The sequence below is a fragment of the Anas acuta genome, chromosome 1, assembly GCF_963932015.1.
Source record: "Anas acuta chromosome 1, bAnaAcu1.1, whole genome shotgun sequence".
Taxonomy (NCBI): domain Eukaryota; kingdom Metazoa; phylum Chordata; class Aves; order Anseriformes; family Anatidae; genus Anas; species Anas acuta.
The window spans coordinates 189854085-189879214 of NC_088979.1; the positions used below are offsets into that span (position 1 = coordinate 189854085).

A 25130-nucleotide genomic window follows, 5' to 3' on the forward strand; every position below is an offset into this window, starting at 1 on the left:
GGACTTCCCAAAATCACTCCCAGCCTGTAAGAATGGCATCTCAGACCCCACCTTTAGCCATCGAAGAAGAACAAGAAAACCCAGACCCCTAGAAGAAAAAACCAGCTTTGCTACTGTCCCTCTTTGCCTGCTGCCCGGCTCTTCCACACATCCCGCGTGGTCTCTGCCCTCCCCGGAGCCTGCTAGCCTTCCCCGGCACAGAATCAAGGCCCTGAGCAGACACTCCAGTGGCTGATGGCAGTCACCACAAACACATTCAGCTTGACCATGAATACTGTACTGGCAGGAATGCTCCTTTAATCCCCAGCTGGTCCACGGCACCACTCTCAGAACTTCCTATGACTCCATACGTGCTTAAAAAGACAAGAAGTTACAGAAATTTTGTTGGTTTTGTAGTTTGCTTTTTTTTTTTTTTGTAGAGGCTTCATTTTTTTTCTGCCGCCCATCAGTACTGTCTCTGCATATTGCACAATGTTTTCTTTATTATAAAAAAAAGTCTTCTGTATCAGGCAGGACGAAAGAAAATTCTCTCAGGAGGCGCTAATGCGTGTTATTGTCTGTACTTAGAGGTAAGTGGTTGCTTGTGTGGCCATCGGGAAGTGGGACCTAGTTAAACGAAAACCAAACGTTATTAGCGGCTTGTCTGGGAACATTAATCCCCCACTGCCACCCCAAAACCACATTTCTTCTCCAAAAGTTGTACAATTTTTATTCTACCAGCCTATTTACCTCCCCTTATCTCCTCCCACTCACCTAACTTTGCCAGCTGGCAAACTTGAACAAAATTTGAAGACAAGGCTCCCTACAGGCTACATGGAAAAAATACAATTAAAATGAAATCAAGTCGTTTCGAGAGGAACATCACTACTAATGTCCAACGTAAAAGACTGCTCAGTTCTTCCACACTGCGTAACAGCAGCCCACAGGCTGACCAGCAGTAACACTGGATACTTATTTAATACCTATCAAGTAGTTTTTCTTACCGATGTAGATTTGTAAGAGCCCAGTCTGAACCGGCAAAAAATAACTTCTGCTACAAATCTTCCAAAACCATGTAAAATTCCTGCAACGTCAAACAAGATTTAAATCGTCACAAGAAGTAAGACTGAAGTATTTATGGCAATATTACAGCAAAGCTCTACAATACCTAGAAACAGTGCAGTGCAATAGACCAGTATGTGAAATGCTAAGAAAAGAACTACCAAAATAAAAGTGGAAACATCAAGGAAGGGAACAAAGTTCTTGCATTCTGAAATGCATCAATAAAAACAAAACCAAGGCTATCCAAACAAATGTAATACCCCTGCCTGGCTTTAACAGGTGAAAATACACTCCGAGAAAAAACACTACTTTGAAAGACAACTCTTTTACAACACCCTCTTCAAGTGAAAGCTAGAGAACAAATAACAGGGCACCTTGGTTACAAGTTATGTTGTGACTAACAAAGCAAATTGTGCCCTCTGACTTGGTTTATTTCCTCTGAAGACCAATCCTGCAGTACGTTCGTAAGTTGCATAAGGAAAATCCTCCCAGTGACTTCAGATGGAAATGTTATCTCAATTTTTGGCACTGATTTAGCACAAGAATCCAGCTACAGAAAATACACAGAACATCAGAAGAAAACAGCAGCCCCCCCCAGACAAAGCATTCGGGAACACTGACAAGGAGTAGCTTTTATTGCATATTTTAGGACTCCCTGTTGTTTATCCAAAACATACTCACAGTAACCTATAAAAAAGGATTTAATAGGGCGTAAGAAAAAGGGAGAGAACTGACAGTTACCTGTAGTTGAAAAAATTCCCCCAATAATGCCACAGAGACGTACTAAGAACTGCCAAAAAGGCATGTGCTCTTCTGTCACTGTCACCATAAGTGAACTGATATCGTATTTCATGAATATTCCTGACACCCCGTGGCTGCCAGCTGCGTGGTTAATTACTCTTTCCTGAGAGATTGGAGAGAAACCCAAGTTAGTTGCACCTTATTAGTCACAAGGAAAACCATCTGAATAGATGTGATGACAAAACTACTTCACCAGAGAGATGAGGGTCGCAGTCCTGGTCTAGGCTGTGAAATCAGGAGCATGCAGTGGCGTAACACAGTGCCCCAGCTCTTTATGCACTGCTGTTAACCACTTAACTCAGGATGAGAACTTCAGGAAAACATTTATGGTGTTCAACAGCCTGAGCTATTGCAGTTTTCTCTAAGGTACGTGCAAATCTGCAAACAGCATCTACAACTTGTTAGGCTTCATCCTTCTCCTTCCTTTGAAGCACATCTCTGGATTTACGTGCCACAGAGGATTTAAGTGCTGGTTCTTAGAAAGCATCAGGGAAGATCCTAAGCTTGAATATACCATAAAAATTCAGAAGCTTAACTTAAATTAGACCAACGCTTTTTTTTTTTTTTTGCTCATTGTGTGCTTACTCTGCTTCCTATGACGCTCACCAGTGGCTTCTTGCTGTATTCACATTTTATCCGTGGCTAGCTGGCCACCTTTCTCTGGGTCTGCACACATGCCTACTCTTATGTAATAAATGCGTCGATTTGTCCAGTGAATAACTGCTCTGAACAGCCTTTTGTTAATAGCTCTTCTGCTGGGGGGTTGGTTTCCAAAGGTAAACACAAGCAAACTGTACAGGCAACAGGGCTACCTCCTGAGAGAGACCAAGCAAGTACATAATGCCACTTCGCCTCCTCTATTGACAAGTTTTTCTCCCTCCCAACTTGAAAGTGTGGCAACCTTCCTACTGAATAAAACTGCCATCCGAATCTCTGAACTTCCTTTTAACCCAAGGCTTCCTCCGCAATCTTCGCTTTAGCTGCTGGTTTCAATTCAGCTTTTTCACAAAGATTTTTTTTCTCTTGGCTTGTGAATAAAAGATCAAAATGTAGTTCAGAGCCTGGAAATGATGAGACACGTAGCTGGTACATGCACGGCCTTTTACAGAAGTCTTTTAAATTGGTATCTTATGATCTGCTCATGCACCATACTGCAATAATTACATCCTTTACAGATTCAGCATTACAAGTTTCTCCAAGCTCAGAAGAACTGGAAGCTCTCCAGTCTGGAGAATAATTAAAGTTAGTGGTTCAACAAAGGCTAAACAAGACAGCTGAGAGACAGAAATGCTGTGTTTTGTTTCATACACATTGCTTCCATTTCTAACACTCCACAACCAAGTTCATGACATCCTGACATGCAATTTTCATCCTATTTCCTCCACAGACAAATTTTAGAGATGCAAAATATTAATGCAAGAAGTTACCATGCATCAGCAAGCATATATGAACATTAGAATCACACTGTTTACAGATAAATCCAGTGCACTGGAAAATTTTATAGTCTACATTCGTACTAGAGGAGTTTTCAAAAACTAAACCTCAGTTCTCACATTTGAGCTTTTAAGACCAATCACTGCTAGATTTTCCCCTGCATGGTTCTCTCTTATTTCCACTTACCCTTTCTGTCACTGAAAATTGATGAGTTTCTGCTGAAATTTTGTATGTATGAAGTTTGGTTGGCACAACTGTGATAAAATACTGGAACATCTGGTTGTCTGGAAGAAAACAAATCTCACTGTTCAGTTAAGTACGGAGTAAAAAGATTATCTGAGACACAGTCATAAAGAAGTCAAACAAATACAGTTTAAGACAGTTAACCAACTACACCATTTGCAGCAGGGACATTCTTCAAGGGATACCAGAACCGCCCAGACCACTTCAGCACAATCTATGTGAACAAAGTTTACACAGGGCAAAGCCTACATCAGGTTTTTACTCAGAAATTCATATTTTACCTACGTAACAAAAAGATTCATTAAAGTCAAGCCACTCAGATCTGTAAATGAAATGCACAGAGTTTCCCAGGGCAGTAGAATGAGTTTCACAGTCACATTTTATGTGATACAAACTGCCACAGGCATATCTATCTTGACTTGACAACGGTTTGAATAGATTTTAGGCATTTAATCATCTATGTAAAGCCAGAATCCCTTCTAAACTCGTCATGGTTTCCTCTCCTGATTAGAGAGTCTTCTAGAGACTTCTTCTAAAGCAATCAGTAGGCTTATGCATTTATGATTGCTCTGTCTTCATTCAATTTTCTCAGAGAACAAACATTGATAAATTGAAGCAATTTATTTCAATTACACAAAATCATTCTGGCTGGAACAGCCAATGCACCAAGGGCTGACTTTGAAGCAACAGCAGCTTTAGCAGATCCTGGGGATCCCTTGCATGGGGAACAGGAGAAGTCAGAAGATGAGACAGTTATCTCTGTAAAGTAGGTTACTACTTTTTTTTATACATGAGAAAACAGCAATATACTAAGACTCCTGATGCCAGATATTTTACTTTGTGTGTGTGTGGTGGAGGTGGGTTTAGGGATTTTGTTTGGTTTTGATCTTTTTTTGTTGTCGTTTTATTGCTTTTTTTTTATTATTTTTAAACCAAAAGAGTTTTACAGACCCTCCTCTGTAGCACACAGTTGCAAAACTCTTTGCAACTAGTGCAGGCATACAGTAACTTCAACACAAGCCTGGACTAAACTGCAAAACATCTTCAGCAAAACACTGAGGTCCAACAGTACCAATCTTAAAAGGAAACTGTCTAAGATGCCATGTCAGTAATCAAACAGTGCAATGTTCGCTATCAAATGTAATAAGGCATATTATTTGTAAGTCACACAAATCATGAGATGTGATAATGTTTTATATGTAATTATTGGAAGAATACACAAAACAAGATGCTTTTTTTTTTTGAACACACAACACTTACGATCTGATGCTATTTTTTCTGTTCCATCCAAGGGATTGATAATTCCTGGAATAAGCTCTCCAAATGACAGATGATCTATTCTGTGTGAGAAGTTGTAGGCTGAAAAACAATACAGAAGAATGAAACATTTTTGAACTATGAGCTTCTGTACCTTTCTCAGAGAAAAAAAAACACACAATTCTCCAAAAACTCACATTGGAGAATATATAATTAGAATACTTAAAACACCAGTGTGCATTTCATTGCATTTGTGCTTGTAATTGTAATAAATCCACATACATATCTCAAATACAATTCAAATTATTTTGAAATAAATTCCGTTTCTGTGCAAAAGAAATTCTAAAACAAATTACATCTGTATTTGAACCACCCTAGAAGCTGGAAATAGTCAAAGCTTCATGACAGGAAATTTCTTGTTCATCAAATACTGAAGTTCTACAATTCAGGTTGTTGCACATAACAGTATTAAAAAGACTAAAATTTCATAAATTAAATGTACAGAGGAAACACAAGGCACCTGTCAAGTTATTACATTGCCTGATTTTGCAGATATCTGAGCTCCACAATATTAAACACCTGCACTAATGTACATTTACAGGCAGACGTGGAGACTTAAACCAATTAAATACCAAGTTCATTTTTCAAAGTAAGTCACCCTTGCCTGTCAGTAAGTGTTGCAACAATACACATTTAGCACCCAGACTCATAACCTAAAAAATGAAGGGTCTAGGGACAGAGGTCAAACATTTCTAACCTTTTGAATAACAGATTTTGCAGGAAATTGGTACTTTGGACTGAAATGCAAGAATTTAATATGGTATCTGTGTTATAACAAAATACATCCAAGATTCCTGTGTTATCATTACTATAGCAGCAACTTATTAGCATTACTTTTAGGTACAGAAGAAACACTACTAGTGTTCTCTATAGGTAACACTAACAGTGAAATCCCTACTGAGTTACGACACTGAAAAGAATATTCTTCACACTCTCCTGCAATGCAGTTGCCCAGCTAGACCACCTCTGCAGCAACAAGCTATGTTAACATCTGAAACAGATGACAGCAGTCTGAAAGAAACCATACTGGTTCATAAGGAGATAAAGAACTTACACTCATGGCTTACAAGGGCTGCCAAGTGTGCATGGCCTCGAGGGTGTGGTATTGCCCTAAAGAAAGTAAGATACATTTTATGGAAAACTTGTTCAATTAAGCCACACACACAGTTCTCCTAAACAGGATTATGCATAAAATTTTCCTCTCCCTCTCTATTTCAATACTATATAGGGAGAGAACGTCTTTTCATTTATTTATACATGAGGACTACAACAACTAACCAGGTAATGACTCTAACAATGAGGTATGAAGCAGGCTAGGGAAGAAAGCAATTAAAAAAAAAGTAGCAGAAGAGGAGCAGACTTAACAGCAATAAAATGTAATTATGAGCAAAAGGAAGCAAGGGAAAGCAAAAGATTATTCTGGGTTTAAAAACTGGAGACAGAAAGAGAGAAGTTAAGATAGTCCATGTGAAAGGCCAAAGCAACTGGCTTTGAAAAGGGCTTAAGAAGCCATCTAGGTACAAGTCAGAGAGGTGGTTCAAGACCATACGGAAGAGACACCTAGAGAAACATCCACACAAAGGCAGCAGTTGGAATTACACGTGGATACAATAGAGTACAGACTGTGTGTTAAGGTCTCTGCTGAAAGTGATGACAGGGAAGTGAGGACAGCAGAGTTGGAGAGCACAAAAAAACGTAACACAAATTCGCATGAGATGTACGTAAGCTAATACCACTACAGAAGCAGATTAGAAAGTGTCTCTTCAAATCAAGATGAATGGGAATTCAGCTCCCTCACTATGGTTCTGTTACTACATCTCAGCTTTGAAAAGTCCAGACAGGCCCAGAGATGGAAAGCCAGTAGAAGCAATCCATTCCATATCATATATTTACAGAGGGCCTATTTTCAAGAGTTTCCATCCTGTAAGTCATTGGAACTCATAACCACTACACTGAATGCAAGAAAGAAATAGCAAACTTATTTTAATAGCTTATAAGAAATTTGTTTTAACTGCTCCAGGAAATACACCATATGGAAAATGCATGTGTATGTCACAGTTAATAAAAAAAGTAACTATTTTAAGAGCATACACACACGTACATGCACGTACTACACACAATGTAGAAGTCTTTTTTTTTTTTTTATTTTCAGAGACTGAACAGAACATACTTGCCCACAGTTATGTGAAAATTCCCTGCCACTTTATTGACATACAGATGGCCATGAATTCTGCATGCATCTGGAGACTGTAATGAATTATCTTCCCTGTTTAAACAAAACCAACATAAAGAGTACTTGAGAATATTTGTTAACAGAAGTAACAGTAGTAGAGTTAGATTTTCTTTTTCCTGGCATAAAGATAAAGCATTATCATCTACCTCTCCTTATCATATACTCCTGAAGCTATATTGAGGATGGTAGAAGGGAGATAAATTAATAAAGCTCAGCCTGAGGAAACCAATAAGCTTCTGTTCATACTTATATTCAGAGATGTGGCCTACAAAGCTAACGTACAACACTTGAACAACTGAACAGTAAACATCCCAAGACCTTACATATATCTTGCTGCCCTGTGATTTTTTTCCCCAATTATTTCTACCAGATACAGATTATTCTGAAAGTTTTCTTCCTACAATGAACAGAGCAAAACGTGAGTCACGTAACACTGTAGCACCAAGAGCTCTCAACTTTTTTTTTTTTACAAAGCCTTCCCCTTCCCACACTGTACTATGTAATATTCCCCTTCCCACGCTGTACTATACTGTCCTGTATAATGCTGTCTGTATCACGTGTGTAAACACATACGTATGTACGTATTTTTACATTTACACACACACAAAAACCTGTAAGCCTTTTCCATGTTGGAAGACCCAGAGATTTTCATAAAACTACAGCCCTCCAAAACAAGCATCAAATACACTATTTTAAAATGCAATTAAAAGCCCTAACGCCTTCGTTTCTTCCAAACTTATCTTCAAGAAAAAATAATAAGCCTACAAAAAATGAAGTGTAATTAAAGGGGGTTGGGGGAGAAACACCCCAACTTTTTCTTACCGCGGTGGCAATGCTGTAGAAGCACTTTTAAAAGCACTTTTGAATATCACATCTTGAAGAGAGTGTTCTTCCTGCAGCCTACTCTGAATTAGCTGCAGCATCCTAAAGGTTATACAGACAAGTGTGAAAGCATGCAATATAGAAACAGAAAATAAATTCACAATTATCAGCTTCAATTGCAGGTTATATATAGGAAAGTTAGGAAGACTTTCCAAAGTCTTGCAAAGTCTTAGCAAAGACACGTCAGCATCCAAGCACTGTATTAAATATTGACAATCACATTTCATACAATCAAAAAACTAAAAGTAAATATAGCTTAAGTTTTGCTGTTAATAGCAGTGCATTATGAAAATATCAAAGCTAGACAGACTCCTAAATAATCTTTTTTTTTTTTTTGCACAGTTATCAGCATGATGATCACACATAACCAAGCTATTTCAATTTCAGTGATAAACACTGTGTCAACTGCCATACACAAAAGATTCAAATTCGTTTGCTTTGCCTGAATGTGCAATCTGTTATTATGGCTCTGCTTTGACATTCAGATGTCAAGCTGTCTGTGTCACACATCCGAAGCCCCAATTAAAACCTGTGCTACTGAGTGTTTGTTCGGTAATGTAGGCTGAGTGAGTCTGTGTACTTATCTTGTCTTGCAACAGCATGACCCAATTCCACAAACCAGTCCAAGCCCAGTGGAGGAATTCTTATCAAAATCAACTACTAGAGCAGTCTGCAGGCCTCACATAAAAGCACGTTGTGCATTACATGCCCAGCCTTGTGTAAAACAGTACAAAGAAATGTTCCCCCTCCCCTTTTTTTCAGATATCTCATCTTTTGGAATAGTATAGCTCAATTAGTAACACATCTGTCAATAGAAGATGAGCTACTCTGGCATCAATTCATATTTCTTCTCATGACAGCAAATGAACAGTTATATAAGGAAATATAGTCTTGCATACATTATCATGTAAAATTAAACAAAACCCTAAGTATGCTTAGAGTAAATCCATTACAAATGCCTGAAATGACAGCATTTCATTGAAAATAGGGAAATTTTTGACAAAGTGAAGATCTCAAATGATGAAAAAAGCAAAGTAAATTTTTTCTCATGGGTTTGCACTCAAATGACAAGCAGGAGCTGTCAGACCCAAGACATGGCTCTGTTATGTGACTCAGGTATACCTCAAGGTTGCTTCCACTACAAACAACACAAGCATGCATCTCAGTACTTCAGTTACCTTTGCCATTCTTTTTGTTGTGGGCTGAGTTCAAATACTACCTGAAACAAAAATAACACACCTAATAAAACACCCAGAAAGCACCGGTCCCCTCCCCAAAACCTAGAAGAGACCTGGTGGGGTGGGAAGTTCTGGGATGCTAGAAACAAGCTCCCATTTGGTACCCCATACTGGAGTTTATGAAAGGATTTTGCACTTTAAATCCTCAACACCTCCTCCCCCCCCCCCAGTTATTCACTTGCTTTCATTTCTAACTTCAGAATCTTTTCCTAAAGCTCCACTAACTTGAGATAGCAGTCCCCGCTCTTCTAGGCTTTGACTAATACAAGCTAGAAGAAGCAATAAGCAGCAATTTAATTCTAAGTGATACAATTGACATGCACGATTTTGATGAAAAAAGCAATGAAATGAGCAAAGAAGCAATCACTGGAAGACAAGGGTTCAGGTGCAGCTTATTTCTAAGGTCATTCCTCACTGAGGATGTCTGTAAGACAAACCACCAGACTTCCCCTACTTCAATCTGGCAGTTCAGTTTTCTGTAAATGATAAATTACTTGTATACAATGTAATTACTTCAAAGGTTATCATACTATGCAAGTCCACTTCAGGAGCATAGGCTTACACATTTCCAGCACTTTTGGTTTGCAATACAGAAATTAAAAGGATATTTTTAAATTGATCTTGCCATTCCATACTATAAGGATATCATGGTGACTTTTCACTTTCTTAGGATCACAATATTCTTCTAGTTAAGAAGCAGTTAGATCAATTCTTTTTAGAGCTCTGACAGTTTTCCTTCCACATCAGATATTGGCATTTATCCCAAGAATTTAAGAATGTAAAAATAACTAGCTGTAGGAATCTGTAGCTTGTTAAGTAGCACTGACTTAGGGTGTCTGCTGCGTTCGAATCTTGTTATTTGCAGAGAGTGAACAAACAGAAATTGCAGCGTTAGCCTACTTCCCTAGGTGATTCCTGCAATGAGCACTGCAGACCTCACTCCAAGATCAGACAATACTCAGGGAGGCTCTACGCAGCCCAGCTGTGGTAAAAAAAAAAAAAAAAAAAAAAGAGGTACAAGACAGCAAGCCAACCCAGCATGACAGAATACACTTACTGGTTCATAGATGAGGCCATCTGCAGAGGCAACCATTGTTTCTGCTAAGTCCAGAACATCAGCCCCCACATCTGGTTTAAAAAGGGAGAAAAATATTGAGGCATACAGATGATCATAAACAAAAAAAAATGTTCAAGGTAGGATGAAGTTTCACAGTACTGTGATAAACCTTCAGTGTAAGTTACTGTGGAGAAGAATGGGAGAGGGGGAGGGCAACCCAACTCTGCATTTCTTGTTAACAAAGTCCAAACAAAAGAGAAGCAAAGCTGTCAAGAAGTAGATTACTATGGGGTGGGAGGGGGGGGGTGTTTTCAACCTATTAAACCTCAAAGTATCATGAACTGATGCACTGTGACCCAAAGTGTGAAGTTTCTTCGTGGTATTTCCTCCCTGATATAACACCTTTGGGAGTATTGTATGCACCAAACATATACAAGCTTTCTAGGATCTGTTACGTGCAAGTGAGCGTTTTTGTTGTTGTTTCACAAGCACAGAATCCAAACCAAGACTAGCCAAAACATAGGATAGTTTTACTTCTCAAATTTGAACAAAACAAAAAACCTTGTGATTTCAGAATTTTCCAACTTTTGATGCTAACTAGAAAATGTTTTAAAAAACAAGTTTCCAGAGGAGGTATGACTTCTGAATTAATATTCGTGAAATAAACGTAAGTACCATATGATTACACTAGTCAAAAAAAAAAAAAAAGATTTGAGGATTTGGCTTGCGTTCCTGGTAGAAGCAGTACTCCCTCAGTCCAGGAGGATTAAGATCACTGCATAGAACTAATGGTTCGTTACCTAACTGTTGTCAAAAGAACAGCAAGCACTGCTTTTAAATGGGAAGGCATTCATGTTATAACCTAGTGGTTCCAGTATTGTTCAACATTAGGCCAGGTTAATATTTGCAAAGTTCATGACTGTGATAAATGCCTGCTGCTAAGTTGTGTCTCACAATCAACTTTTAGAATATTCTGGCTACAGACAGACTGGACCAACAAACCATTTTCTTTCTGAAAGACAAACCAAAGCTCTGCCAGATGTGAATGACACAGCATAAATGCTTTTCATTTTTCTTATCTCATACCAATTCTTTCAATGAGTCATATCAGTACACTACATGCCATCAAGAACAGAATAAATCCCAGCGTTAAAATAAATACTTTGAACAATATCCAGCCATACTGCAAGCAAAAGCACACACTAAAGAGTCCTTACAATGCTTTTAACCTTTCACCGTTGGATACTTACACTGACACCTCATGGCAACTGTAATATCAATATTGATTCTTAGCTTACTGGAAAAAAAGGCAAAAAACAAAAGTAACAATTAACAGTGAGTTCAGGTATCAAGAGGAATATTACTAAACTTTGCAGATTACTTGCAGAAAGACAGTCAAATGACAAAATTCACACCAACAAATATAAACCGTATGAAATTTGGGTGAACCAATACAGTTTCCATTATTAAAGCACTGAGCACTGTTCATAACTTAAGAGATAACAACTCTCCCTATAGTCATAGGGTTCTATCATCTCTAGGGATCTACTTCTGGGAACTCAACTGACCACAGGTAAATCACATACATAAGTGATTCAACGGTGGCTCAGCTCAGGATCAGGCACAGTCAGAAGCTGAGCAATTACAGTGACACCAATTTACAGCGGTTTAAATTGTCACAGAACCACAGGCTGAGTGATAAACCTGCACGATCTAACTGCAAAGTCTGCAACAGAAAGCCTCCCAAGTCTCTTAATAGTTTAAGCATTGGACTTTCCTTCCCTTCTGCAATAACTTCACCAGGGAAGGAGCCTATTTTAGAAAGACCTAAGTGTGAAACTCCTGTCTGCCTGAACGGATTTTCTCTAAGGAAAAAATCCTTGATTTTGATGCTTCTCCCTTACGTTTCTCCCATTCTTTATTCTTTTTATTACAGCGCCCTTTGGTATTTCTGACGTACAAGACATCCAATTAATATACACATATTTAGCTTGTTACCACAGCAACCAAGTCAAGTCAAACAGATTTTAAAGTTATTTCAATTCCAGGCGTGTGACATTTAGAGGTGCTCAGTATACGAAATCTCTAACTTCACACAGAATCAAGGGTACCTGGCATCACCTTGGGAAGAAAGGCAAACGCAATCCCAAGGAGCACATGAAATCAACAGCAAACGTAGCCTCAATGATCTCCGGAACCATAACAACAGGTAAGATCAGAAGCAACCTCTAGATAACCCAGTTCTGAGTGCTCAAGTTTCATCTCCAGCAGCATGAAGTATAATGGCAATATACCAACTGTAAAAACTACCATCATGCAGCCTTGGTGGGCTTACGTAGCTGATGGGGAGCTACATATTACAGTGTCCTCTGAATCATTAGCAAATGGATCCTCGCAGGTCTCCTTCACCAACACACCTACACTATTTTGACTTCTTAATTTCAGTAATCTCAGTTTCTCTTCTTCGCAGTTTCCAGGAAAAAAGCCACAAGTTGATCAACAAAAGATAAATTACCCCACCCTTAGTATTTCACTTTTCAACCAGTATTTTCAATATTTCAACCATAAATTGCTTGCAAGTCACAAGAATATCTCACATCTATTCTTTCCTGAAAGGCAGACAACTTCACTTTTAAAATTATAATGAATAAAAATTACCTAGTAAAATCCTTGTCTACTTCATATTCGTACTTCATCCACGTGTCCCGATACACCATAAATTCCATGACAGTCAGGAAAGCTATTGTTGTAAATGCTATCAGGGAAACTGAATAATTAAAAGAAAATTAGATTGTGACAAACATTTAGGAACAAAAGCAGGCCAAAATTCCACAATCTGAGTATTACCAGTACAATACTGATGTCTTTGATTAGTTTATAAATCCATAAGCTGCTCATAGAAAACTGTTTTCATACCTACAGTATTTTCTTTTGCATAGGATAGGAAAAGAAAAAGTCATACCTTTGCATTAAGAAAGGACTTTTCATATTAAGTAGTCAAATACTAGAATAATGGGGATGATATGAAATCCCTGGAGGGATTTAACAACAGGTTAGATACTCCTGAGCATAAAACGCAGACAAATCACTGTCAGAGTTGGGCTAGGCAAAGATAATCCTAATTTCAAGTATGAAAGAAGGAAAAGGTGAACTCGGAAGTCCCTTCAATCCTCCACTTCTCTACAACTTACGTTTTAATGTTTATGTATATATATTTTTTAATATCTAGCTTTTAAGCTGGCAGGTAACAGAAATAATACGCACTGCATACACTGTCCAGTAAGCAGAAGGTGCCCTTACATTACTTGTGGATAGGAACAGTCAGGACTGCCAGCCCCATTACTTTGACCCAGTCCATCTCTGGGGATAAGCAGCATGTAGCTATCCCTTCTACCAACAGCTAAGTGTAGGACTGATTTTAAGGTATTTTTAGGGAAGAAAACTAAATGGTACATTTTAATACTGAAAGTGCCTCACTTATCTCCACAATACCACACCTGCAAAGTCATGCAATGCAAAGGAAAGACCACCCGATCACACAAAGAAACATGGCAAACACACGGATGTGTTCCCTATGCACCTTTTATTAAAATTAAGGCTTTTGTTAAGTTAGAAAACCTTCAGCCACGCAGCACAGTAGTGATCTGTACAGCTTATTTACAGTACATGTTTTCCACCTGTGTTCTGTGGAGTGTGTGAATGGCAGCCTGAGCAAAACAAGCCTGCTGTTCACAGGCTTCAATTCATTATATTGTGGGCTACAGCCCAAGGGTGGCAGCAGGGAATTAAAGCCACTGTGCTATAGGACCAGAAAAGAAACCACTGGTTGTTTTCAGATCAGTAACATTTCAAGTTCAAGCATTCACTTGATGCTACGCTATGATCACACACACATATATTATATATATATAAAGACCTTCATGTCAAGGCACACCATGAAAGCCAAACCCACCAGGAAACAATCACAGCAGCAGATGCTTTCTGGGTTAATTCAGAGCAAGGAAAATTGTGGAACTGAGTAGGTGAAGTAAAAGTCTTTTAGACTAGACTCTCTTTTCAGAAGGTTCTCCCAGCATAGAGCCAGAGTCAAACTGCAGCCTTAGACTAGTCCTTCTTTTACAACAGGTTTTAAGATGCTGAAAGACTGCGAATAGAGTCCTGAGATGTGATGCATCCCTGTCACACCAGAAAACGAGCCTGGGACTTTAATTCTGAATGAAGTGGAAACACTACAATCTGTCTGATTCAGACTTTATAGTGGCATAATCATATACTGTTGTAAGGCTATTGGTATAAACCATATAAAGAATGCTACAGTTACTGTTGGTGTTGAAAAATCCTTAAGGCGCCCTTCAATAAAGTGAAGTTTTCATGAAGCACGATGCTACACCAGAAGAGAAGATTTTTAGCCATTTATTTTATGTTGTAATTTGCAGGGTGGGGGGGAAAAAAAAAAAAGCATCTCGCTTCATCTGGAATGGGGCTTTTTAAAATTAACAAAGAATTATTTCATTACCTCTTAGAGGTTGTTTTACATTCAAGAACCCTTTAATTATTAACAGTGCAATTCAGGAAACAGCAAATACAGATCCTTGTGGTATTTACTTCTGCACTATAAATCGTGTAATGACTTCAAAGGCTTATCCGCAGATTGCAATTGCTTCTTGTACTTTTTATTCAACTGCGTTTCCAAAATAATTACACGAGAGGATTTTTGTTCTCTATTTCAAACCGCTAGCAGTTTCCTATCTAACTGTGAACTATTCCAACAGTCCAACAGACGAAGTCACTATTTCTGTACCAGGCTGCCTCTAACCCAACCCAACTACAGGCAAAAATTTCTGGTCAGATACAAATAGAAAAGGTACTTCTTATAGCTACAGTATTCTGAGAGAAGCTCAAGTGACAGCATAAGCGCATGCCCTGGAGTAAAGTGGTTAGCTCTTCAAAGGGCTTTCCTCACTCTTAAAATAAATACATCTTCAAGACAAGAAGCATTAGAAAGCTGCTCTTCATCCTGATGTTCAATTCTGCCAGCTCTGAGAATGGAGAATTCTAAAAGCTGGAGATTTTTTCCTTCTTTTTTATAAGAGCATAAGCGCTGAATCCAATCTGTATCTCACTCTGTGCTGACACAGGCTTAGCCAGAAACTTTATGCAGAGAAAAGGAAAGGGCTTAGTGGGATTCCATGAATTATAAAGTTTTATTATGGCCTTGGCAACTGTGCTTCCAGTCATAATCATTTCAAAGTGTTTACAGGGAACGTTTACATTTGTTTGAATCTTTCATCAGTTTTACACAAAAAACACCCTCGAGATGAGCACTAACTACATCTATTAGGAGACGATACTACGTGAAGGAGATCAGCTCTGTCAGCCCACAACAGAAATCAAGACACCAATTTTAGCTAGTTTCAAACAAACAGAGATGCCTGCCTTCATCCAACTGAAGGTTCTATCCTCAGAGCATCACGCCAGCATCCCAGGAAGGCCTACCTGTTCCTCCGCTTGCTGAAGTCTCCACATAGCTTTCAGGAACCTTTGGGAAGGCATCCAGTTCTTTCATCAAATTCAACGTCTTCTTCCGATTCAGTCGCCTCATCTTCAGCACACTCCTCCACTTCCTCCTTCATATATTCCCTCTGAATTGAGAGTAAATTGTTGTGATTAAAAGATGCAAACAATTTCACTCTGTCTCAAAACCAACTGACAGTAACATGGCAATTAAAACCTAAGAAATGTGCTTTCCAAAAACACACACTGCACAACAGGATGGCCATTTTTGCTTCAAGAGAACGACTGAAATTGGCTTGTACACCACTACATACCTTCCAGCCACAACCAGCACACTCAGCATTTAATTACTATGATTCATCGACTTCTCAATGAAATTACTGCTCATATCGGATATACAGAATTTTCATTTAAAAAACAAACTTAGTTCTGAAGTAAGCTTGCTAAAGAGATCTGACAGTGCATGGAAGTCATCCATTTAGCAAAAAATATAGAATTGGCTGCATAAACTCAGGAGGATTTCAAACTGCTCTGGGCTCCTATATCCAGCCAACGTGGACACATTATATATTGAAGGGAAAAAAAAGAATGCATTTTGCATTTTTACTTTCACAGCTTTAGAATTTTATGATCATAACAGGATTTTTTTCCAATAAAAATGCCCCCAAAGCAAATTAAGTATCAAATCCTAGCTCCGTCCTTCAGAATCCTTTTTGTCCGTGACACAAACTCATTTCTTTGGAGTCCCCAATACATTAAGCAGCACGATGCTGAGAGAAGCAGCCTGCCCAAGAAGCGGTTTTAAACTGTTTTCAAACTCTGCAAATGCACTCACAACCCCGTCCTGCCAACACACCGCATGTTTTAACAAGCTGGCACTGCTGCCTTCCTCCTGAGGAAGTGCTGCACTTTGCCCAGAACCTGAAGCTGAGAAAACCACTGTGCATCTACTAGATTTGGAAAATATGTCATATTATCATACCTTGTTTAAAGACACCAGGCAGGCTAAGCTACCAAGTTAACACGTGAGACACTCATCATCATCTCGTAGAAAAATCTGCTGATTTCTCTCCCCTGTTCCAAGAGCACATCGTGCCTCCAACGTGGCCTAGTGAAATTACTTAAGAATTATTCCCTCTTTTGCCCCTCTCCGGTGCTATGCAGCCTTTGCTACCATGAAATAAGGAATAGGCTTTCGTGGAAATGGAAGTTAACAGCTCAAGAGTCACGATCTACATCTGCCATTTCCTCACTACGGAAGTTTGCTTTGGATCTTAGTGAGAAGGTGCAGGCCCTGCGCTTGGGAGCAGCAGCCAGACCAGCCTGCAGGGACCAAGAAAATAATACTGGGTGTTACACGGGATTTGAGGAAAACGCAGTTAAAGCAGGAAGAAGAGATGGGTGCTAGAATAGAAGTTTGGTTATGCAGGGGGAAAAAAAAAAAAAAAAAAAAAGATGATCTGGGAAGGAAGGTTTGGAAAGTCCTGCCCTTACTACACCACATAGTTGTGGTTTATGGGATCACCTCAACTGCACTCCAAGTAATTCAGGGAAAAGCTGGGAAACTTGGCCACAAAGACACAGCTGAGCTGCTGCTTTGCTGTAGTGACTGGAGCCGTAACATTTGTTAGCACAGAGGAAACACTGGATGGGGTCGCCTGCTGCCCTACACACAGCCCTGGCGTCGGCTCAGCCCCACTTCACATTCTCCCCACTTTCTGTACCGTGCGTGGCACACAAAGTCGGATAATTTGGAAGCACATCAATACAAAACTTTCTAAACCGCCTTGTGCGGGTGGGCACGGGCATTTCTGTCATCTCCAACACCGCGTTTGTCGCCGTGCCTTTAATCCTACACACACACCTCATGCAATATCCCCCCGAGGGCCATCACCTTCCTCCAGGCCCCCTCAGCTCACTGGGCTCACTACACCCCCACACACCCCACGACCCCACAGCCGCCCGCACCCCCCCACCCCCGGGGCGCCCACACCCCGCAAACCCAAGGACTTGGAACCGAGCCGAGCCGTGCCGTGGCTTCCCTCCCGTACCTCAGGCGGCTCCGTGAAGCGGGCGAGGCCGGGGGCAGGCGGGGGGCGGCCCCGCTCACCATGGCAGCGCAGCGCGGCCCGGCACGGCCCGGCCCGGCCCCGCTCCCCGCCCGCCCGCCCGGCGCGCGCATGCTCGCCCCTCACACGGGCATGCGCCGCCGCTGACGGGGCTGAGGGAGGGAGGGGGGGGGCGGCCGCGGGAAGCGAGAAATAAATATAAAAAATACATACGCATATATAGAGTTCTCTCATATATAAAGAGATTTCCCTTCCAACGTGTATATATGTTAGTTTCAGAGGTTACAAGGGGCTCAGAACCTCCCCTTATCGTGAGGGACTGCCCCGAGTGCGGAGCTGTGCCCGGGCTCCCCGTGCTCACAGTCAAGGATCAGCCCAAGGGCTGAGGTAAATTTCACGCAGTCAGGGTGAATTTGGGGTTGGCAGCGTGGGAAGGTTCCCCCACTGTGAAGCCTTGGGGTTTCTGAGGTTCCTGAGGGCTGTTAATTCCCTGCTGCATCAGGATCCAAAGCCAGCAATGTGCCAACTGAGGAATGAAGAAGATTGTGCCCCAAAGGGGGAAGAACAGATACCACAAATTTGTTAAGTTCAGAATTCAAGTGATCAGTTAGAGAAAAAACTGTTTAATGAGTCAGAGAATGATTAAGGTTGGAAAAGCCCTCCAGATCACCTGGCCCAACCACCCCCTGCCACCAATGCCACCACTAACCCATGTCCCCAAGCACCACGTCCAACCTCTCCTTGAACACCCCCAGGGACGGTGACTCCACCACCTCCCTGGGCAACCCGTCCCAGTGCCTGACTGCTCTTTCTGAGCAGAAATGGCTCCTCATTGCCAGCCTGAACCTCCCCTGGTGCAACTCGAGGCCATTCCCTCTGGTCCTGTCACCAGTTCCCTGTGAGAAGAGGCCGACCCCCAGCTCCCCACACCTTCCCTTCAGGTAGCTGCAGAGAGCAATAAGGTCTCCCCGATCAGCCAAAGGGGCTGAGCCCCACTGAGCTGGGGTAAATTAGGGGCTGCAAGTGCAGAAAGGCTTCCCCCTCCATAAATTCTTTGAGTTTCTGAGGTTCTTGAGGCTCATAACTCACTGCTGCATCAGGATCCATAGCCAGCAATGCCCCCACTGGAGGAACATCGCACTCCAAAGATAGGAGAACGGATACCAACAATTTGTAAAGTTTAGAAGTAAAGTGATTGGTTAAAGAAAAGCTCTTATACCAATGTATACCAATGTCTTTAAAAGCAAACTAGAGAAAGCACTAATAACCTGGTCTGTGGTAGCAATGCTCTTTTAGACACTAGGGGTCTATGGATATGAAAGGAGGCAACATCTATCAGATCTTCTGTTTGCTGTCAGGGGGGAGTGTAAGACAAATAGTGGGGAAACGAACAAATTTTGAGCTCACAAGCACATTTTCTGAATGGAATTAAGGCTGAGCTAATAAAAAGGTCCTACCTCCCACCACAAACCTTATGGCCTTAGTAACAGCAATGCTTATTTAACTCCAGAATTCCCCTAAAACCACAACATTTCCTTCTCCTTAACCCTGATGTCCCCTTTCCAACGCTGCTGCTACCAAAACAGACTCACAAAGCCAAACTGAACAGGGTTATTTTGTGCTACTGCCACAGCGCCTTGGTTCACAAGAGGCTGAACAGATACAGACATCTTCCTAGAGCCAAAAGGGGAGATCTTGGATATCTTTGGGGAAGTACTAATATCTTACTCAAGATCAACATTACATAAAGGAGTAGTGCAGTTTTAAGATTTTTAACAAGTTAAAAACCATTTTACCAAATATTAACCGTAACACCAAACTACTATACCAAACATTTATACTGACAGATCAGAAACGAGACTGAAGACCGCTGTATTTTTTGATGACACAAGCAAAAAAAAATCCACACGTAACCCCAGAAACACACAGAAAGCGATAGCTTCACAGCACGAGTACAGATTTGCCCTTTTTAATAGTTCAGAGGAAAAAAGCAGATGCACCACAAAGCTGTTTCACCCAGCCTGTTAAAGTATACTGCAACTTGAAGAAGACAACCAAGGCAACTCAGGCACAACAGCAGGCAGCTTTAGCCAGAGGACTTTAAGCTCCTGTATTGCAGTGCCAGCGTTCATGAGTATTATTCAGCAGTCAGGGATTTCACTGGCTAAGCCCTGCTTTCCCTTGAAATGCTCTCAACACTACGGACTGGAAAGAGCAACGGAGGGATCTGGTTATTAGCTCTGCATCAGAGATGCTCAACAGATGTTCTCAGAGGCTACGAGCTACAGCAATCCCATCTGCTCACAGGTTTGGGCACTACTGCTCCACACCACACTGAGATGCTTCTTATGGAGGAAAAAAGAAGTAGCATGAGGAAAAAATGCTTTCAGCTTTGCAGCGTTATAGCTGTATTTTTATCTATAGATGTCTCTATAGGATTTTATAGGGGAAAACACAGTAAGTGTTTTCCGGAATGTAAGAAAAATGGAGAAAACGAGCGTTATAACAACATTATCTGTTTGAGTACACCATTCCTGTGACACCAGCCCGCTCTGACTCAAACCGTGCTCCTTTCCTGGTGCACCTGCGTGCAGCTTTCTGCTCTCTTGCTCCCGTTGGTGCCTACCTGCACCTGCCGAGTTACCTTCGGGAGCCTGAGGACAGGAGGAAGAAACCCAGTTATCGACCACAGACCCTGCAGGTGGGCGACTGGGCTGCCCCACAGCTACTCTTGGGCACACTTTTATTTCAGTGCGGCGTTTAACAAGCTCCCAAAGCACTCTGATTCCCAAGTGTGGCCACACACACAGAAATATAATTGATTTAAAAGGAAAAGAGAAAGCGCTTGCTAGCCCTAGCGATTTATGAAGTACCTTGGTGCTTGCAAAGAGGGGAAAACCCCACAAAACGCCGTACAGTTTAGCAGAACAGAGGAGAATAAGGACAAAAAGCAGCACCTGCAGGCTGCGGAGCTCGCCTGAGGCGGGGGAGAGCGGCTGAGGGGAGGGAACCGCGGGAGGGAAAGGAGAAAAGAGCCGCTTTACCGCAACGTGGAAGCACCGAGGTGGCATTTGAGGAGGAGGAAGCGCAGGTGCAGGAGGGCGAGCGTGGCGATAAGGGCTGGGAGTGGCCGGGGGGAGGAGGAGGGGGGGAGGAAAATGGCAGCGGGGCGCCGCGCCTCAGGGGCGGGGAAATGGCGGCCCTGGAGGACCCGGGGGCAGCGAGTGGAGGCACAGAGCGGCCGCGGCACGGGCGGGGCTGGGAGGGGGGAGCTCGGCGCAGCCAATCAGAAGGAGCCGAGGAGGCAGGAAGCGGGCTTGGCTGGGCTTGTCTAGCCCCACCCTGAGGCAAACTCGGTGGTTCCCCCAGGAGGGCTGAGGGGGAGCTGGGGATTTCCTTCAGATCCCCTCAGCATCAAGTGCTCCCTGGGTCTCATTCCTCACACTGACTTCTTTTATTGTTAGTCTGATGTGAAGCAATGTTTTCAGCAGTGTTCCCCCCACCCCTTTTTTAATGCACTACATAATGATGGGGTCATACCCAGTAATTCCAGTAGCCCTTCTCCCCTTATCCAGGGGTATCAGCGATCCAGTTATGAGGAAAAATGTCTGAAGTGGGTAATAAATCAGCCTGTCGTTACTACCTACGCCACCTCAATCGTTAGCTGCTGAATTCGGGCAGTGGGCAGAACCTCTTTTAGGGGTGTGTTGGTATCAAGTTGGCATACACACCCTAAATCATCAATAGCAGTTTTTCAAAGCACATTCATGTGGCCCACAGCATAAATTAAACTTTCTTGGGAAAATAAGCAGTCAAAATTGCACCTTTCATTACAATCCCACCCAAGCATGATTTCCATGCAATAAAATACGAGCTTGGGTGGATTCTGACCTAAGAACCCCGTGGACCTGTAACAATGAGCCAACAATTACAAACGGTGATATTGTTGATAGTCTAGAACTCAGGAGTCTTCATTAATAATGTGAATTGCCAAAGATATTGTAATTTCACCATTTTTTTTGCTGTGTGTCTGTCCTGTCTTGCAATCCCTCTTTGTTAAGGAACTCAGTCGGATGGAGGGGAGAGCGGTGCGAGGCTGAGGAGCAGAGGAGCGATGGACAGGAGAGCTGTGAGAAGCTGAGGAGCAGAGGAACACATCCTGCCTTCCTTGTGGGCAAAGCAGTGAGCCCGGCTCTGCTGGCAGGCACCAGGGAATCGACGCAAGGAGAGCTGTGGCGACTGCTTTGGAGGACATTGTCATTAATGGAATTGCTTCTCTTTCCCTATTAACTTTACTTCCTATCTTTATCAGAATATTTTTTTATTGGGAAGCCATTGCAGGCTCACAGCTTGCAAAATCAGTCTCCCAATATGCTTGGTAGACTGCCAAATATCTGAAACCACCCTCTGAAAAGGAAGAGTTGATGGGGCATCTCAGAATGAGGTATTTTAGCATGTGTCAAAGACCTCAGCCTGTATTCCCTCCAGGCTTCTGACTGTTGGCACAGTACTGACTCCTATGGAAGCCCTCTCTTACAAACAGTATGGTCAGGAAACGTTTCTGGATGTTCTTCTTCCCTTCAGGTGCAGGAATCTACAATTCTGTGATCCTGTCATTTTATTTAAATCACTGCAGCAAGTGCATAGTGTGTGTATTCTGGCATTACGTGGCCAAAAGCAGTTTCTTTGCCTAAAACCGTGATGGAAATCCTCATTCCTCCATACAGGAATTGCAAATGCTGCGATACAAATAGCAGTCATTATTGTAGTCTTATTTCTTTACAGCCTTCTAAGTATTCCATTTTCTCGGTGCATCCGTAGCTACTTTAAATAAAAACAAGTGGCGATTAAAGGAGACCTTTATCTCTATTTTTCACAACATTTTTCCAGTTCAGTGCCACTTCTGTTTTTTTGAGAGATCATTTTAAAAATTGTCATTATGAGCATTTATTTTCACAGGGTCTCACAATGCACAAGAGTCCAATTATCCAAAAGAAAAAATGTGTTATAGCTACTTAAGCTATCTGAAAAAATCCCAGTTAAAGCGAATTCATCACATAAATAGGTTGACTCCGTTCTCTGGAATCTGAAATTATTAACCACTACAAATCTTTTTAAGGAAAATTAATCCTAATTCTTCTTTTCAATATTTCTGTGCCTTGGCTAGCATTTTAAATGCAATTTAATACAGCTGCTACTGAGGCTTGTACTTCGCTCACATGGAAGCTGGGATAAGTATTGCCCTTGAGTGAAGTACTCTGAAAGCTGCAGTTAAAGATGTTATAGTGTGGTCTTGTTTTTTTCCTTTCCCCAAGAATTTAAATTGTTTGGTGTAGACAGATAACTCATTTGGAGCCGTGTCTTTCATTCAGCAGAGATTTGCCATACGTTGTTGATAGATGGTGTGGCATGTGGCAGGGAGGAAGGTAACATAAGTCACTGAGCTGAATTCCTGTCTGGATTACAAATGTCAGTTTGCGAGATGACGATCATCTGGTTGGTAATAAATCCTGATCTATCACCACTCGGCTATTTTTAGTAATTAGATTGTGATTACAAAACAGTAATATTCTGATAATTGATAAAGTTACATAAAAACACTAATCCTTTGGCATAAAGGCTTCTTGAATTGTCTAAACACTCAGCACAAGGCCAGCAACTACCAGGAGACAACGATACTAATGCTAGTGTAAATTGTGAGACAAAGAATTGTATTTCTTTGATTTTAAGGTTTTGTCTTCCATTCTGTGGAACACAATTTTACTGGAGAGAAAAACAAACAAAAACCTCATAGCCATTAATAAATAGTTTTCTCAAAGTTTCTTTGAAGTTTTTCTCAAATCATCATAAACTGTTTTTATTTTTCTTCTTTGCCGCCTCCCAGCAAACGCTGTAGTCTTAAAAAGCATCTCTGGTTGTAAAAGCAGTGCTCTGGGTGGTTGGAAGGATCTGGGCTTCTGCAGGGCGACCTGGTCAAGAACTGTGTCAGCTGGCATGGTGGAGGGATAGGAATGATTTTCCTTTAATAGGGGAAAAGGCATTTCTGTTTGTTAATTGCATAAAAGACACTGAAGTTTGTTTCAAGGATCAAGGGGAGGTTTGGGTAAGCACATGTGAGTTGATGTTGACAGTGAATATTCAAAAACATTAATAATTTTGCTTTAATCTTACCAGTCTTTTATCAAAATGTTTCAGGTTTTTGTGATCCATGTGACGTTACAAATATACAAGGAACATAAATGCACATAAATTGGTGTTTAATCAGTAGAACGAGGTTCCCCAAATTTCTTGTGCGAGCTGTGTAGGTAAGTGTGCACATTTGATTGTTTGGGTTCTACAAGCAATATATCTGTAGAGATTTATTGAAAATTATTCCCTTGTTCTGCCAACCCAACAAGGTTGTAAGAAAATCTCGACAAATCACTAAAAAGGTTTTGCTTTATAAGAAGCAAAATTTGGTTTAGTTTTAACAATGAAGAGCATTAACTCCATCTTTGTTGTTTTGGTTTGCTTTGTTTTACTCTGCCTGTTGTTTTCTCTACCGTTTTAAATATGATTGGTGAGAGCTGAACCTAGCACAGATAGCAGCTGTTAATTAAGCTTTCTCTAGTCTAAGTGTCATCTGGCAATCAGCACGGAGCACGGTTTTAGATAATTTGCAGAGCACTTCTGCGAGGCAGTCTGAAGGGGTCAGGATACTCTTACGGAAGCACCACAACATGCCCAGTAGGTCTCATGCACCCGACTCTTTTACCAAACGTTGTATTTCTGCACAGGTCTGCCAGGCAGTGAATGGAGGTCCTGTAACCATGCCTGTGGATAGCCCTGTTTTTTTCCACCCCCATTCCTGGATGACTGCATTTTTTCCTGACTCCTAACATGCAGCACTTCTTACATATCCATCTGACTAAGCCACAACTTCCAACACCTCGGTAATTCCCTGCCAGCTCTTACTGTGGCCAATTTATGTTGCTATGAGTACCTGTGGTCCTTCTCAATACATTAAATCTTTTCCCTGCTGGGATTCCTGGATCAGCCCATTTTCTTTCCCACCCTCTCAGCTTCAAGGGGCTGCCTACCCCTCAAGATATAGCAGGCTCTGAGGTTCCATCTGCTCTGTGTTCATAGCCTCCCACCCCCTTGACTCCGAAGGATGGTCAGCGTGCAAGCAAACCAACTGTTGAAGTGTTCTCCTCACAGATGGTCAGCAAAGGAGAATTGCTTCCTACCTTCCTTTGCCAAAAAGGAGCTGCCTCGATGATGGCATTTGAAAGCAGGAGGGCTTTCCTTCTCCCCAGGTT

At 41.4% G+C, this 25130-nt stretch overlaps 1 protein-coding gene and 1 long non-coding RNA gene across 6 annotated transcripts; one reads left to right on the forward strand and one right to left on the reverse strand.

The window, feature by feature from the left end:
* Positions 1 to 379: 379 nt before the first annotated feature.
* On the reverse strand, positions 380 to 21030 carry ERGIC2 (ERGIC and golgi 2). Of its 5 annotated transcripts, none has more exons than XM_068669744.1 (14): positions 20874 to 21030; positions 15743 to 15888; positions 12905 to 13013; positions 11497 to 11543; positions 10247 to 10317; positions 9130 to 9170; positions 7892 to 7993; positions 7007 to 7102; positions 5891 to 5946; positions 4780 to 4878; positions 3463 to 3560; positions 1783 to 1945; positions 984 to 1063; positions 380 to 606 (listed from the first exon to the last, which is right to left on the reverse strand). In XM_068669744.1, exons 2-14 carry the CDS (start codon positions 15846 to 15848, stop codon positions 541 to 543), a joined length of 1134 nt encoding a protein of 377 aa, XP_068525845.1. In that variant the 5' UTR covers positions 15849 to 15888; positions 20874 to 21030; the 3' UTR covers positions 380 to 540. The 5 variants fall into 5 exon arrangements, with proteins under 5 accessions (XP_068525845.1, XP_068525849.1, XP_068525848.1 ...); XM_068669748.1 differs by having other exon boundaries at positions 20787 to 20995; XM_068669747.1 differs by lacking the exon at positions 20874 to 21030 and adding an exon at positions 20703 to 20842.
* Positions 21031 to 21095: 65 nt separating this feature from the next.
* LOC137849783 (uncharacterized) lies at positions 21096 to 22681 on the forward strand. Its single transcript, XR_011092075.1, has 2 exons — positions 21096 to 21288; positions 21891 to 22681. It is a non-coding gene; the product is annotated as an uncharacterized lncRNA (long non-coding RNA).
* Positions 22682 to 25130: the final 2449 nt, after the last annotated feature.

What these genes read in the sequence shown, in the direction of transcription:
- ERGIC2 (XM_068669744.1), bottom strand. Translation starts at nt 15,848, where the DNA reads ATGAGGCGACTGAATCGGAAGAAGACGTTGAATTTGATGAAAGAACTG. An exon ending in AGCCCTTGTAAGCCATGAGT is followed by an intron (nt 4,879 to 5,890) that starts GTAAGTTCTTTA and finishes ATTGTTTTTCAG; the next exon opens with CCTACAACTTCTCACACAGA. An exon ending in GCTCTTACAAATCTACATCG is followed by an intron (nt 607 to 983) that starts GTAAGAAAAACT and finishes TCGTTTAACTAG; the next exon opens with GTCCCACTTCCCGATGGCCA.